The following is a 16,278-nucleotide window of genomic DNA, read 5'->3' as shown; positions in this document are numbered from 1 at the left end:
GAAGGGGAAAAAAAAAAAAAAAAAAAAAAAAAAAAAAAAAAAAAAAAAAAAAAAAAGAATAAAATGCCACATGCATTGAAAGTGCAGGGAAGGAAGGAAGGGTGGGGGAAGTGGGGGGTTCGGGGTTGGAGGTTGGGCACTTTCCTGTGCGGCTGCAGCTGGTGACCAGGTCCCAAAGGACCACCGGCCTCGTGGGCTCGCTGCTGCTCTCTGCAGGCCGCACAGGAAAGGTGCAGCCCGAGGGGTGTTACGGGGTGGGGCGCAGTCACTCCAATGCACAGGCAGCGTTTCCAGGGAGGCAGGCAAGGACCGGGAAAGAGGGTGCAGGGGTGGGGAGGGGCATGGGAGGATGGAGGTGGATAAGGATGGAGGCAAGGGCCCCTTTCCTGGAAGCCCCGGCCCCGCCCTTGCTCCTCAGCCAATGGACACACACCCTCCATCTGCAGTCTGAGGCGGCCTCGGCTCCCACCTGTGCCCATCTGCCCTGCTGTCCCCATCCTGGACTTCCCACCTCCAGGCCTGTCCTGCATTTCTGTGGTGGGGGCTCCCCCTCTCCTCACACCCCACCCCATCCTTCTGAAGGTCAGGGGAGCAGAGCTGGGACCTGGGCAGGATACACAGATGGGATGACTAGGAGAGCACTGGTCTTCAGAGGCCACCGCGGGGGACAGACTGGTGACAAGGCTACTTTAGACACAGCCCGCTCTTTGGTGAGAAGAGGCCCAGACTTCAATATGGAACATCGTTCCCCATACACAGACACACACGAGCCACCAACCCACACAGAACAAACACAAGCTCCCAAACACACCCCCACCACTCTCGACCACACTGATACGCCCACACCCTAACACACGCCCCTCCTTGTGCTTCTAAGAAAACCTAAGTGCACCCTGACGCCATCAGCTCCCCTCGGCACACAGACACCAACACCCCAGCTCTGATCCCCGGGGCTGTCTGCCTGGCGTGTGGCCCTTACCGGTCCGTACTGGTTTATATCCTTATTCTGTGTTTCTTGCAAGGCTGCCACAGTGGCCGTAGCTGTGGCTGTGGCCGTGGCCGCTGCTGCTGCTACTGCAGCTGCTGCAGCAGCGGCTGCCGGCTGAGTGAAGTCAGCGGGCGGCCTGGTGTGCGGAGGGATGCCCATGCCAGCAGGGGCATTAGGACCCCCAGGGTAACTGCGAGGGAGAGAAGAAGGGAGAGTTAGATGCTGCCTGAATCTCAAGATGAACCCATGACACGCCCGCCTTGGGCGGGGAGGGAGAGGTCAGGCCATGCCAGGCCCTTGTGTCCACAGCTCACAGAGCGGGGAGGTCTAGACTAAGAGCCCGGCGGGGACAGGGGCCTCCTGGGGGTTGTCAGCCCCTCGTGCCACTTGGCAACCACCAAGCCGCCAAGCTGCTGTGTTCCTGGAGCCCCACCCGGGTGCTAGACAGCCATCGCTCCTAGGCACTAGCTCATGGCGCCCTCGGCACACCCGTCGGCCCACCTTCTGGAGGACACCTAGCCTCAGAGAACCCGAGCAACCCGGCCCAGGGCCTCCGGCAGGGGAGGGCAGGGTAGGGATGCAGCTGGGCTTCACCACGAGGCCCTACTGCACTGACACGTGGCAGGGCTTCGGTTGGCCCCGGGGTGCCTGGCAGGGGTGAGGCCACAGGGCAGCCTTGGGCAGAGCAGGGTGGGCGGCGAGAGGAGGAATGGGGTGCCTCTGCCCCGCCCCACGCCCCTTCCTGCCCTCCCCCTCCCTTGGACCGAGGGACCCCAGCCCTGCACTCTTCCTCCACACCAGCAGAGCAGAGCTGACCCTCCTGCCGCCCAGCTCTCAGCGTCTCCCAACGTATAAAGACGTGACACAGGGAAGGGACATTTGAGAAATGCAACTGCAGCCCTTCAACCCCACGGGCTTGACGGCTCTCAGAATGCGCCCCGGCCGTGCAGTGTCTGGCCTGCCGGCCGGCCCCCAAAATGAAGGATAACTGTGCCCCGCAGGCAGACGGGATACCTGAGAAGGAAAGCGCCAGGCTCCCCATGCTTCCCAGGCCAGGAAGCACGTGCTGGGATTCACACTTGACTCCTAAGCCTGCCTGGAGGGGAAGGGCAGGGCTGATGTGCCCCTTGCGAAGGCTGCTCCCTGCTCACCTGGCCCCGAAGCCCCCGCTGCCAGGGTAGTTGGGCCGGCCGTACATGCTCTGTGGGATGTAGGGCTGAGCGGGGCCAGCCTTGGCTGAGAATTGCTGCTGCTGCCCAGCAAACTGTGGGGAGCTGAGGCCGGGGTTGCTGGTCGTCATGCCCGACGCCATGGGGTTGCCGCCTGGATTCATGGGGTTGTTGGCATTGGCCATAGGGTTCCCGAGGACCTGTGGGCAGAGAGAGGGGCTGTCACCCTAGTGGGTACCCCAGGTGGCATGGAGATGGAAAAGGAAAAATGGCAGGGGTGGGGGTGGAGACAGAGGCAAAACAGAGGAAGGACGACTGAGGAAAAGGAAGAGAAGGGCGAAGGGGGGTTCATTTCATCTGCGCACGGACGGTTGCCACGGTATACGCATGATTAGAAGGGGGTAACCCAACACGGAAGCAGGCAGCGGAGATGAGCACTGCAGCCTGTGACGGAAGGCGGTGAGGCTGGTCCAGCACCAGGTGGCAGGTGGGAAAGCTCTGGACCTCTCGGCCCTCCTGCCCTGCAAAGCCGCCTGGATGCCCAAGGGTCAAGCCACACAGAGGCCCTGGGCTGCTGCTCTGTGAGGGCAAAGAGAAGCCCAACCTGCCAGCTCTAGAGGGCGGCAGGGTCCTGGCCGAGAGGCTCCCTGTGGCCCAAGACCACAGGTAAGCGCACTGGTTCCCTCCAGGGCGGCAAGCGGCCCTGAGCCTTTCACGTGGCCACGGCAGAGGCCCAGCAGCAGGGAGAGGAAGGAACAGGAGCGGGAGGCAGGGTTGACTAGGGATGTGAAGTGGAGTTTGTCACAAGCTTTAGGCTCCATCTTTTGAAATCTAACCCAGGCCGTCCAGAGTCAGAGACCCCAGGTGTTGGAGCCCTGAGGCCAATAACACAGGAAGTTCTCCTGTTTATCCAACCAAAGTAAATGCCGGCCAGGAAAGAGCCCCTTGCTGTGTGTCAGGTGAAAAACATTCCCTCAGGAAGGCCCCGGGGTTGGTTGGGGCAGTGCACAGGGGCCAGGGGCCGTCCTCCTGGGGCAGGTGTGGACCCATCCTGGGTAGAGGTGTGTCCACAGCTGGGTGTGCCCTGAAAGCTGGTCTTTCCAGCCGGGGAGAGCCTGGGAGAGTGACCAGGGCTAGCATGGCATGGTGACCCGAGGGCCTCAGGGTTCGAGGCATGACCCCCGCCTGGGAGGGGCTGTTGCTGGGGGGAGGACAGGCTCTTACCTGGCTCTGGGATGTGTTGGTCACTCCCCAAACCGTGGTGACCACGGAGAGGGAGCCGGGAGGCTGGTTGGTGTTCTGCTGCCAAGGGACAGAGTCATAGGGGAACGACCCATCACTGCAGAGGGAGACAGGGTGGGGATCCTCAGGGGCTGCAGACACAGGCGCAGACGGAGGCATGCCCCATCTACTAACCCCTCCATGCTCTGCGGCTCCCAGCCGAGCCCAGGTGACCCCCATTCTCAGTCAGTTCGGGATCCCCCTGGCACGGTGTCCAATGCAGAACAGGTGCACCGATCGTATGACAGCGACCTCTCCCCCCATCACTGTGGACGTGCCACCCCCATGGCTGTCTGTCTCACCTTAGCCCAAGTCCACAGGCCATGCTATGGAGGAAGAGAGACCTGCGGGCTCAATCTAAGCTCTGCCTTCGACCACGCTCCGCTCTAAGTGGCTCTCCAGAAACAGCTCTGGTTCCTCCGCACCAGCTTCCCCTCAAAGCTACCCCGTCCTTTCTCAGCAAAGGTCAGAAGGGCTCCAGTCTAAGTCTCGGTTCTTCCCCTTCCTCCTGACCCCTCAGAGTGAGGTGGCCGCCCTGCCCGGCTGATCTGGTCTTTGCAAGGAGCCTCCTCATGTCAGGTTTTCTTCCTGGATGACAGGTACTGGCCTACCTGCTGTGCTTCCTCCCCTGCTCCCACCCCGATCTCTCGCGCACCTCCCTGCCAAGCCAATCTCCTTCAAACACCTAAGACACTCGGCACAATCAAAGACCTTCCTTCAACGGCTCCAGTGTTTACACACAAAGTCCAAACTCACACAGCAGAATGGTTTACCCCATGGCCAATCCCACCCTACCCTGCTTCCCATCTTGGTTCCCACCTCTCTGGGAGCCCCTGGCCCCAGCTGTTCCCCCAGTCTCCTCTGTAGTCCCAGCAGTACCCACCTTGTTTGATGACATCTCCCGAGGAGCCCCCAAAGGTCAGAAGGCCCGACGCCCAGCCCTGCATACCGTAAGTGCTCAGAGGTGGCTTTCTATTAGTTGCCATGATACAGATGGAGAGTGAGGTCCAGCAGACCCCAGGGAGAGGAGCAGAGGCACAGGCTCAAGGAGGAGCCAGCGAGGCCACAGTATAAAGAAACTGCCAGGGGTGCCACCCCCAAGGAGTGCTGGGCTGGGGCTTCCTCTCCCCTGGAGCCGGTCCTGCGCTGACTCTCCAGCACCTCTTACGAGAGAAAATCCCAGACACGGCCCCAGAAAGAGCAGAAAAGCAGAGCACTCACATCTGTGCTACCACCTCTGCCCACGGCGCCCCGCCGGGGGTGAGGCCTGCAAGGCAGCACTGCTGGGTAGCCGAGGAGTGGGGGCAGGTGGGAGAAGGGGCTTCTGGAGGAGGGTGGCTTGGTCGGAAAGCACCTCATGCCTCTCTCTGTCTGACTTGTGCCTTCAACACAGGAAGTCAGCAGAAAGCAAAAGCTGACTCATACCCCAGCCGAGCAGCCAGCCCAGGCCCTGGAGGTCGGGGCAACTGGGAATGGAGGTGTGGGGAGCCAGCCCAGAGGTCAGACTTCCAGGAAGGAGGCGCAGGACTGCATGACAGGTGGGCAGAGGGGCGCCGGGGGTCTGAGCCTTGTGCCCTGCTCCTTGCCAGGCGGGGCCCTCGGCCAAGTTGGGTCAGGCTGGAGGGAGGACCGTGGCACTGACTGCCCATGCTTGCTTGCTGCCCCCTTGCCTGGACACCCTCTCTGCTTGGCCAGGCCCTGGTTTCCTTCCTGTCTCTGCTCAGAAGTCACCTCACCGGAGCGGCTGTCCTGACCTCCTGGGAGAAGAGGACCCCCCCAGCCCCAATCCCTTTTCCTCTCACTCTGGCCTTTTTTTTGGTACTGCGGGTACAAGTCCTGCACTTGCCCCTCCCTGGCTCAGGGCCCCGGCACAAGTTTCCGAGCCTGTGCGCACTCAGTCTCCTCATTTGTTAAACGGGCGTCAGAACAACACACTCCCACCCCCGCCCTACTCTGTGTCTTCAGGCTGCAGGTCATGACACAAGAGTGACAGCGCTGTGACACTGAACCATGAGGGGGAAAAAAGAGGGAATAAAACAAAGTAATCAAGTGTGAGCACATAGTAAGGAGGAGTATCATCCCTTGAACTGACTTCTCGATGTTACGCACGAGCACACGTGTGCCCTGGGTCTCGGGGTAAACGTGCGCATTACTGTGGATCTCAGGTCGGCTAGTCTGAACATGGGCCTCCGTGGCCTAAGTCTGACACGGCTCAAAGAGGAGACTGCAGACAAAAAGGCTTCCTTAACTGGAAAGTGTCACAGGCTTTAGCATTACTCATGATTTCTGGGGGTAAAACAGCAGGCCTAGAACTGCGGGGAGAGGAGCCGTCCTCAGGGAACCAGCCTGACTGCACCCTGCCTCTGCAGGCCAGGTGTGACGTGGGTCAGTGGAAAGGGGGTGAGGCCCAGATGCACAGGCCAAAGGTGACCGACAGCTCACACTCTCTGCATCTGGGGGGCACCGCTGGGGGGTCTGGGAGCCCAGAGAGCCCGGATGGGGCAGAGAAGCACAGGAAAACAAGCAGGGCCTGCCCCTCAGCACAGCTGGGCTGGAAGAAGCCCCGCTCTCCCAGGAGGTCACTGGGGACCCGGGGGCACCAGCTGGTCCCAGGGCTGGCACGCCAGTCTCACAGGGAGGCCCTGCAGGCTATGGTTTTAAACAACAAAGAGGAGACCCTGGACACCCGCCCTCCTTCGGGGCCGTCACCTTAGGTGTGCCTGGACTCAACACAGGACCCCAGCAACCGAGCAGAGCTTAGGCCCGAGTCTGTCCTCTCTCCCCAGAACTCCTGCCCCGTAAGCTCCCACCAACCCTCCAGGCTGAGGTCTGGTTCCGGCCGAGGTGCATGCCTGGCAGGCTCAGGAAGTAAAGCCCCCCGGGAGCCCCTCCGAGCCTGGCGGGGACCCACAGCTGCTGCCTCACCTCCTCAGGCGGGGAGGTCCCGGCTCCCTGGGATACAGGCCCTCGAGCAAGCTCCCAACTGCCCTGCAGCTCGTGGGTGGACCTTGCGGGCGGAAACCGGCTCCTTCCTGTTTTGTCCCCTCCGCCCCTAGCTCAGTGAGAAGCAAACTTAACCAAGGTTCCCAAACTGGGCACTCCGCTGTCTGGCTGGACGGTTCACCCCAGAGCCCACCCAGGTGCACACCTGGCGTGTGCGGGGTACACGTACGTGTGCGCGCGCGCACACAGGCCCTGCTGGCACGATGCTCTCCACGCGTGAGGCGGGGAGACAGGCACATGCTGTAGGGTGGTCTCGGGGACCCGCTCGCCCCCACTCGCACCTGCTACAAAAGCAGAAGTGGCAGCCGCACCGACAGGGCTGTGACTCATCTCCTGGGGAGACGGCTCCTGCTGGCGCGGAAAAGGCACTCGCCCCCATGGGCCCACGGTGGCAGTCAGCCCTGCCGACGTCTCTGCCCAGACTCAGACACTGCTGTCGGGGCGGGGGGCGGGGTGCTGCCTGGCTCCCGGTGCCCGAGGATCAAGGACCAGCCAGGCTCTTGGGCCCTACCAGGGTGGGAGGGACTCAGGGTGCTGAAGAGGAGGCCTAGGGGCTTGGGGGTGGCCGGAGGCTGCGTCCCTCCTCTGCAAGAACTATTTCCCCAGCAGACATGCTCAGCCCAGGTCAGAGGTCCCTGGCATTGCAGGGCTGCCCACTGGGAACCACTTCCCTCCACCTGTCCATACCTGGCTCAGAGGGAGGCCAGCACCCCTGGGATCTGAGAACCCACTCTTAGTAGTCCTGCCCAGCTTTGCACACCTGCAATCCAGCATGGTCTGGTCTCACGCCACAAGCCACCCCCAGACACAGTCCTGTCCAGGCAAACCTGCCCCAAGAATCCTGTTCCACCTACAGAGGCACCAGTGCCAGAAGCCACTAGGATTCTCAGCAGTGTTCTGCCAAGCAACTCCCAACACAGGGGCAGCAGCTTCCCTACCTCTGTGCCTCTTCTCGGACTCGGACTCGGATGCTTCGTCCTCACCCTGAAAGATGCCACTCATCCTTTCCGGGCTCCTCTTCCAAAGGCTACCTCTTCCAGGAAGCCCTCGCCCCATCCACTGGCCTGACCTCCACTTTTTCCTCACATTTCTGGGGCCCAGGTGGGAGCCTGAGCGAAAGCCCTCCTGCCGTTTTCCTTCTGCCCCAGGAGCCCCAGGTTCTCCGGCTACCTGTGCCTGGCATGATGTCTTCACACACCTGCAGGGCTCAGGAAGCTTCTAATACAAGTGCCAGAAAGAAACACCACCTCTCTGTGCTTGACCTCAGAGGGATGCCTTAGAATGAATGAATGCATTCATTCATTAAGCCTGACTGCTGACCACCTACAGTGTGCTTGTGACCACACGGGCAACGGCACCCAGGAAGCGAGAGGTCCTGCCCTCCAGGGAGGGGGACAGAGGCCTCAGTGTGCCATCCCTCGCCACACCCAGGGATGAGAAGAGCCCCTCACTCAGAGGGCGGCCATGAGGATTAGGTGACCTCACATGGGTAAGGCAAGGGCTAATACACCTGGGTACCCTGGAACTACTGGCTGCTGTTACCATCGTTATGATTCATTGAGTGGCTTCTGCATGTAAGGAACTGCGTGAAGTGACTTTCACACAAGAACTCATTTAATCCCTTGAAGTGGGCTCAACAGACACATGCCTTAGGACCTGAGGCTCCCAGGCTCCCAGAGGTAGTCAAGGGTAAGGTTGATAGTGGGCCTGGCCACTGTCCCAGGGAGCTTAGGGTCCAGTAAGGTGGCGCTTCCCTGCACAAAGATGGCGATAATGCAAGGAAGCATCCATTACAAAGGCCATCTAGAAGCCCACGAGAACTCCAAGAAGGGGCATAACTTCCTAAAAGTTCTTGGGGAAGCCAGCCAGTGAAGGCACACAGGAGACGTAAGCTGTGCTTCAAAGACTGGCTGCAGACAAAAACCCAAATAGTGTCCCAGGAAAAAAACACTTTATACATCAAATCACTAGCTTTGGCCTGGACTGAGTATATTGGCAAATATTCAACGACTCTGACTAAACATTTTTTTTAGCTAATATTCAAATGGCAGAGGAGGCCTCAAAGCACAGTGGTTAACTATCTGGGCTCAGAACTTAGATTCTTTGGGGTCAAACCTTGGCTCTGGTAGGCCACTGATGATTTCTATGACCTGAGCCGTGTTACCTAAGTCAGCCTCAACTTTCTTATCTGTAAAGTGGGACTAATACTAATATGCTTAGGATGAAACATACAAATACAGGTAAAATTCTGCACAGTGCCTGGCAGACAGTCTCTGCTCAACTGGACCTATACTTTTCTCTCCATTTCTCCAGCTCAATTGGGGTGTAGGTACCCATATTTACTTGATGATACAGTGACGGTGCTTAGAAGTTTTGCAAACAGGCTATCAATGGGAGGGGGTGTTATTATCATTCCTGCCTGTTGAACATATGTTCCAAGCCTCTGAGGCTTTCCTTAGTGTTCCTCTGCCTTCCTTTCTCTCATAAACTCCTATCTATACTTCAGAGCCCAGCCTGGATGCTCCCTTTTGTGACTCTCCTAAGCAGACCACCAAGGGCATTTTACTCTGTTCCCTTAGCACTTCTTTTCATATATTTTTTACAAAGAGCTCTTCACACTGTAGTTACAGCAGACGGTTTACATGTGTGTTTGCCAGCCCCATGGGCACTGACCAATGTTTGCTAAATATGAGAAAATGAGTAAAGAGGGAGTGATGATTCCCGGTTCCCGGGCACCTCCTGTGAAAGCGTCTACACAGACATTCATGGAGGGAAGCGGGAGGGAGGGCTGCGTTATTTCTTCCCTTGCACTTCTCACAGCCACTTTATTTGGGAGAAATAACAAATTCCTATTAAGGGTATCGTCAGACCTTAATTAATTTCCCTCATCCGGCACTATTGGTCCCGTCTCTGCGCAAGGCTGTAGTGTTACCACTAATGACACACCAAGCCAGTGAGGAGCTGACGCTCCCACCATCTTTAATTTAGGGGAACCATTAGCAGCTCTCTCCATCATCACAATTAGTGGGGGCTGCTTCCTTCCCTCCCTGCGGTGAAACTCAGAGAGGAACTCGTGCAGCTAACTGTGTATTAGAGGGTTTTAAATTTTTTCAAGAGGAAGGAGGAAAGGAAAAGATCCTTGCATCTTGGCAAAATCTGGAACTGACGGATTTATAGATCCTTCAGTCTCCCTTTCATTGCTTTTTTCTTTTTTCCTGGGGGCAAGAAGAGGGGTCTATTACAAACTGAGCTTTCGGTGTGGCTGTACAAAAAAGAGCTAAAAATGAAAAGCGGTGAAGGTGGTGTGATGGGACCGAGGAAAGAAGAGGACCGGCAGTCAGTTTTGCTTGATCCCTTCTTTGTTGGTTGACCGTGAATGAGCACATCTGAGTCTGATGGCCCCAGGCTGAGGGTTCAGAGAATAATGACTCGTCCACGGGGCTCCCCGTGTCCAGGCCTGGCAACAAGCGTTAAGTCCTCTGCTGCTGTTATTCCACTGCTACACATGAGGAAACGGAGGTAGAGAGAGGATACAGAGCTGCCCAAAGTGAAAGTGACCCAGCGAGAAGATGGCAGAGCTGAAACTCAATTCCGGGCAGCTTGGCTCCAGGGCCTGTACCCCGCCTGCTATACGGAGTGGAGCACAGGGCCCTGCTCAGGATTGGAGGGGAGCACAGGGCCATGCCCAGAATCCGAGGGGAGCCCCAAGGCCCCTCCCAGGAACCTCTCCTCTGGGGGTTGCAAATCCCTCACCTGGAGGGGAAGGGTGGCACCCCTTGGTCTTGGAGGCTTCCCCAGCTCTAGTGGACTTTGACTGTAATCAAATTAAGAGTATAAACAAGATTTATTAGGCTTTCCATTACTGTTGTAGCACTGATTTGCACATGGACAATGTGCTCATCACAAACGGCTTTTTCAGCCACTCACTAAAAATCTGGGAGAAGGCAGAAATATTTGTTGGCAACAAGTCTGGGTCACTGCAGGGACTGTGAAGGGATCCTGCTGCCTGGCCGCAGGCCCGAGGCCCCTTCCTGCCCTGGGCTGGCCTCTCCCAGCCTCCCTTCTCCTGTGCGGTGCTCTGCGCACCTCTATAAAGTGGGAGGACGGCACACCGACGGCTCAGTGGCCAGGACCAGACGGGGACGAGCCCACAGGCTGTTCCACGAACCGCAGAGCGCAAACCAAACGTGTGGGTACCCAGGATTCCTCCTAACCGCTGGCACGCTCAGAAGCTGGCTCAGAAGGGGTCATGGACACAGGCCCCAACTCACAGACTGATGCTGTGGGGCCGACCTCCATGGCCTGTAATGGATGTGACCGCGACGCCTGAACTACAGAAATACAACAGTCACAGCCTCCTAGCCCACCGGCCTGGGGCTTCAGGCATCCGGGCTCCCCCACCCTCTCCTGTTTGCTTGACCTCAGAACCTTCAGACGAGGACCCCTGCGTCTTGGAATAGCCGCACACCTCCAAGCACCAAATCCTGAACACGCAGGGTCCCTAAGCTCACCCCCGCCCTGAGGTCTCCTTAATGAAAGGGGAAGAGAAGCTTCCTTCCTCCAAGTCATTCGACACAGCTGTGGAGGAGGGCGGGCAGAAGACTTTCCTAGCTGTGACAGTATTTGACTTTCTCTTCCACTTTCTTTCCTTCTTGTTTGGGAAATTACGTGAGGGACTTAGAAGGTGATGCACCCCATTGGAGTTTCTCTGGAAATAAGGGACCCCCCACCTTGGGGAAATGCATGAAGTTACAGGTAGAGAGCAGCCGATCTCTAATCACAGGCCACAATGTGGCCTCGGAACAGCCCTGGTCTGAGTGGACATGTGTTGGGCCTTGTTCAACAGATGATCCTTCCTTCTGGTCTCAACTGCCCCACTGTAGATCGGGAAATAGGGCGAGGTGTGGCTTAGGATCGGGTTAATGACCAGATACCACGTCATTGGGCTTGAATGGCTAGTGGGAGGGTGAAGGGTAGAGCACTGTGTGTGGTTCGGCGCCCTGCCCCTTCCTGGCTGTGTGTTCTTAGGCAAGTCATTGTCCTGCTCTGGGCATTTCCCTTCCAGTTCTGTCCTTGGGGTGTAGGATATGGTCCAGAATGCCTGTCACCTTGCTGTGTTGTTACCCATCAACACTTAGCGCGTCTTCCAATGCACACAGCTCCCCCTTCTCTATGGGCACGTACAGGGGGCTTAAGGGTGTGTGTGTGTGTGTGTGTGTGTGTGTGGCAGGGCACTGGGTACCAGCCAGTGGCTCTTTAGCCCATAGCATTTCTTGGGAAAGCCAGGCTGAAGAGGGTGTGTGTGTGTGTGTGTGTGTGTGTGGCAGGGCACTGGGTACCAGCCAGTGGCTCTTTAGCCCATAGCATTTCTTGGGAAAGCCAGGCTGAAGAGGGTGTGTGTGTGTGTGTGTGTGTGTGTGGCAGGGCACTGGGTACCAGCCAGTGGCTCTTTAGCCCATAGCATTTCTTGGGAAAGCCAGCTCGAACTCATAGGATGCCATCTGCCCAGCTTCCAGCCCAGGTCCTTCAAGGTCAAGGCCCATATCTTCTGGGCCTCTTGACTGTCTCACCCTGGCCACCTTCCTCCTAGAGAACCCCAAAGTCACTCATCCTAACCCTGCCCCCATCTGCCAGCTCCCAATTTTGCCTCACTGAGACTTATTTCCCCAACCAGTGAGAGTCAGCTCCTGGAGCAGAGACACCCTTCATCTGTTTAACCCTAGGACCAGGCAGTCTCATGCTTTCAGCTCAACTCAGCAGAGACCTGGCCAAGGGCTGGCTGCGGTCACGGCCAAGCGGGTCTGTGGCAGGTCCCCGGAGGGGCTGGCCTGCCATCAGAGGCAGCTTTACTGAAACGACCTGGAGGAGGGATGGCTGAGAAGGACATGAGACGTGGGATGATGAGAGGCAGGATGACGCTGGCAGGATGGAGAGTTAAGGAGGTAAAAGGTAACAAGGGTAAATGCAAAGTGTGTAGCTTGGGCTGCACTCAGCCACAGCCTGTACTCAGCGGCTGGGCAGCAGTTCAGCTGGGGAAGACCTGTGGCTTTTTAGCCGAGCGGGGGGCAAGAGGGGGAAGGCGGACGGAGGAGGGTTTTGCCTCTCTAGAGCAGTGGTTCTTAACCACAGGTGATACCTCCACCCCCCCCAAACGTGTGAGAGCCCTTTACCAACGCCTGGGGGTCACTAGGAGAATCGAGTGGGCAGGGACCAAGACATGACATGCCCTGCAAACCCCTGCACCATAAAAAACTACTCTGGCCCAAATGCCAACAGTACCCTGTCCTCCGAAACATCTACAGAAGGGGGCTGTTCTAAGCATCAGAGCTGTCAGAGTCCTGACCGAGGGCATAACGAGGCAGTGACCCTGAGAGGGGTCTGACCGAGGCAGGGAACCAGCCACATGTTGGGGGCCATCCTGCTCGGGCAGGTGCTGGACCGAAGAACTCTAAGTTCCCTCCTGGCTCCAAGAATCAACTGCCTCTAATTCAAAGCGTGGCCAGTACCAGACTTCCCGGCAGCGCCTCGATGGTGGGACCCAGGTGTCCTGCAGCGCGTTCTGGGCACAGGGAGAGCAGACAGCATGACAGGCCCTGTTGTTCCAGGGTCAGCCCAAAGAGCGCTCGGAGAGAACATCCCCAGCTCAGCGAGGGACGTGGAGATAATGAACTGGGGCACTTGCCGGTCCTGACCACGTGCTCCTTCTGAGGCTGGTGAAGGGCAGACTGGACAGCTGCTCAGTGCCTGATGGCCTCTGGCAAGCCCAGTCCCACCTGTGATGCTCCTGTGATGCTGGGTTTCTGGTGGCGCTGACCAGTGCTGATGGCCCAGCCACACTCAGCTCCTGTCTGGACGGCCTGGGCTGTGACCACCAGCCCGGTGACCTTCCTGAGCCCCTTCCAGCCCTGCCTGAGACCCTGCTTAGGAAAGAGGGAGGACTCCGGGTTCAGGAAGGCTAACTTTCTGCCAGAAGTCTAGAACCTGAAGAAGAGACAGCCCTCCACCAAAGGGACAAAGCAGTCGGGCTGGGTAAGCCCAGAGCTTTCAGCCTCTGTTTTGATGGGGGAGAAACGGCGCTCACCCACGAGGATTTAAAACACGACAATTGCATTTTAGAAAACGTACTATCCTCCCGGCTGTTCAGGGGCACCCACCCCAGTTCTCCCACCTGAGGGGCATTTCCAAGGAGACCTGGGGGCCTGAAGGGGGGCTGTCCAGCATCCACCCAAGCGGGCCCCGGGCCCACCCCTGGTGGCGCATGCCCACTCACCTGTGCGACAGAGTGGGTTTCATGGAGCTCATGGAGTTGAGGGGAGGCTGCATGGGGAGTTTCCCAGGGGGGTCGCTCTGGCGGCTCTTCTGATGTCGGAGCAGCAGCAGGCGGCCGAGCTCCTCGCACCAGGAGGACAGTAGGGCTGCAAGGAAGGACAGGATGGTCAGCAGGCTCCTCGGCCACCTCACTCTGTGCCCGGCCCACCTCACCCACCCAGACTGGGTGCTCCTGACGCTGGCTTCGCCTCCACCTTGGTGTGACACCAGGAGAGTCACTAAGCCTCCTCAGGAGGCCTCAGTGTTCTCACCTGTATAGTGGGGCTAACACACCTGAAGGAAGGAGGACTGAAAAGCTGCTGTTACTGTAGGAGTGGATCAGAGGAGGCCTGACCACAACGGCAAAGAGGAGAGTCAAGACGACAGAGCAGACAGCAGAGGCGGTGCCAAGAGGAGACCGGAGAGGGGCAGAGGGGCCAAGCACAGACCTGTGCCCTGGGCCCAGGTCAGGAACTGCTGGCCGCCCCCGGACGTCTCAGTGAAGCCCACCCCCCTTGGACTCTGGACAACGGGCTCAACATGGCTTCCTCCCCATGGGTGGGACCCCAAATCACAAGGTTTGAACAAAATCCGGATCCTTCCTGGAACCTGGAACCTGTTGACGTTCCAGGAGTGCCTGCAGGGTTCTCCCTGACACTCCTCCCCCAAAAGTGCCCTGCTCGCTGAGCAGGCGTGCACCCACCTTCCGGTCAGAACTGCAACAGGTCCCTGCACTGCTGGGCACAGATGCTTGAAAGGACAAAGGATTTCCAGGGCAGAGAGTGGCCCAGCGGTGGGGCAGGGGCTGAGCTAGAGTCTGCCAGGGGCACCAAAGGCAGAAGCACAGGAGAACCCCCCACATCCAGGCTTAAGGAGGCCTCGGAAACCAGGAGAAAAGCAACTGGAATGAACTGGGTGCTGGGGGACTTTCTTTCATCCTGAATTGTGCCGGTGTGGCCACCAGAGGCCAAAAGCACCCTCAGGGTCAGTGTTTCTGGCCAGTCCTTCCAAAGCGCATAAAGGAGCTGAGGTTTGGGGAAGTCAGGAGTCAGGAAGGCTGGGTTGTCACCACCTCGCTGTGTGACCCTAGGGAGCTCACAGACCCTCTCTTGGCCTCAGTTTGCTGGCAGGGAAGGAGTAGTAATGACCCCTGCCCTGCCTTTCCTCCAGGGCTGTGGTCAGGGGCAGGAGGAGAAACTGCGGAGACCGTGGAAGCAAAAATGACTGATCACAGCCCAGCCAATGCCTCCCTCCTGCCACGAGTCATCAGCCAGACTGATCTGATAGTTCTGGAACGCGGCGACCTGGTCAGGCAACCCGGAGCCTTTTGAACCAGGACTGCTCAGCCACTTGGCTGGATGCAGAGCCCACTTGCTTGTTTCCAGGGTCTCCCATCTGGACGCCATACAACATGCTTCTGTGTCCTTTTCTCGAACCCACCCCATGTGACGCAGGATATCAGCTCTCATCCCCATCTACAGATGAGCAGATTGCTTCACTGCTCAGGCAGGTGAAGTCACTCGTTCATAGTAACCACAGTCAGAGAGAGGCAGACACACAGACGGTGCCCCTGCTGCACATCCTGGTGGTGAAGCCCAAGGCTAAACCAGAATGTGGGGGAGATGAAACTCTTCAAAAGGCCCAAACCAAGAGGCCATGGTCTCTAGCCCCTCTGATTCAATGAGAAACGCTCTGGGCCTCATCTGAATCACACCCCTTACCTCGTCCAGCAGGCACTGGGGGAAGACGCACAGACACACAAGGCCCCGGGGCGGCAGCACAGGGCTGCCACTCAGATCCTGGATAGGCTGCCCCATCAGCCCAAGGCCCCGAGAGGCAGGGCTGGGGGCCCTCTGAGACCCTGCCAGGCTCTGCCCGTGCCCATGGCCCAGGCAATCTGTCAGGAGTGCGGAGTGAGTGGGGCCCAGCATCTTTAGGAGCAGCAGGTTCTTTCCTGCCCCTCACTTGGTGGGCAGGGGCTAGGAGGCAGATTTTAGGACCAGCAGGAGAACCCCGTCTATCGAGTCCTGCTGAGAGCTGGCTGGGAGGGAGGTGCCCATGTTCCCAGGGGTCTGCTGGGGAACAAAGGACAAGAGAAGGGCAGTGGTTTTTGTGAGAATGGGGTGGGGTGGTGAAGGGTCCCACCGGGGTCACCAGGTGTGCAAAACTGCTCAACCAAAGAGGAAAGCGAGGCTGAGATACAGCCTGTGCCCTTCCCAACAGGGCACCTGTTTCTCCCTCCAGGAGGGGGTGCGTCTTAAAAGCTGTGTCCTGCCCCTCTCTGTGGGCCTCACCACACCACCACCTGCACAGGGAGGAGGGTGCCAGAGAGGAGAGGCACCCCCCCCACCCCCGGCGTGTGTCTACCCAGAAACCGTGGCAAAACGCCCCTGAAGCGGGTGCCCAGCACACATCTGCCTCAGCTGGAGGGAGAAGCAGCCTATTCAGCGAGGCTGGAACAAACAGAAATGAATTTCCAGATTGCTCCATTCTCCTCCCAGGCCCCTAGTTACCGCTTCTTGTGCGGGG

The 16,278-nt window shown here is 58.3% G+C and overlaps 1 protein-coding gene across 1 annotated transcript in view; it reads right to left on the bottom strand.

The window, feature by feature from the left end:
• The window catches only part of ZMIZ1 (zinc finger MIZ-type containing 1), a 112,041-nt gene that overhangs the window by 19,487 nt on the left and 76,276 nt on the right, over window positions 1-16,278 (bottom strand). The window contains exons 4-7 of the mRNA XM_007464208.1: window positions 13,712-13,856; window positions 3,382-3,496; window positions 2,140-2,357; window positions 980-1,178 (exon numbers count right to left, since the gene is read on the bottom strand). Of these exons, the coding sequence (XP_007464270.1) occupies window positions 980-1,178; window positions 2,140-2,357; window positions 3,382-3,496; window positions 13,712-13,856 (677 nt within the window). The remainder of the gene's footprint in view (window positions 1-979; window positions 1,179-2,139; window positions 2,358-3,381; window positions 3,497-13,711; window positions 13,857-16,278) is intronic.

Source organism: Lipotes vexillifer, unplaced genomic scaffold (assembly GCF_000442215.2).
Source record: "Lipotes vexillifer unplaced genomic scaffold, Lipotes_vexillifer_v1.1 scaffold59, whole genome shotgun sequence".
Lineage (NCBI taxonomy): Eukaryota > Metazoa > Chordata > Mammalia > Artiodactyla > Lipotidae > Lipotes > Lipotes vexillifer.
The sequence above is the reverse complement of the archived record's forward strand: the minus strand, read 5'-3'. Positions and strand labels throughout refer to the sequence as shown.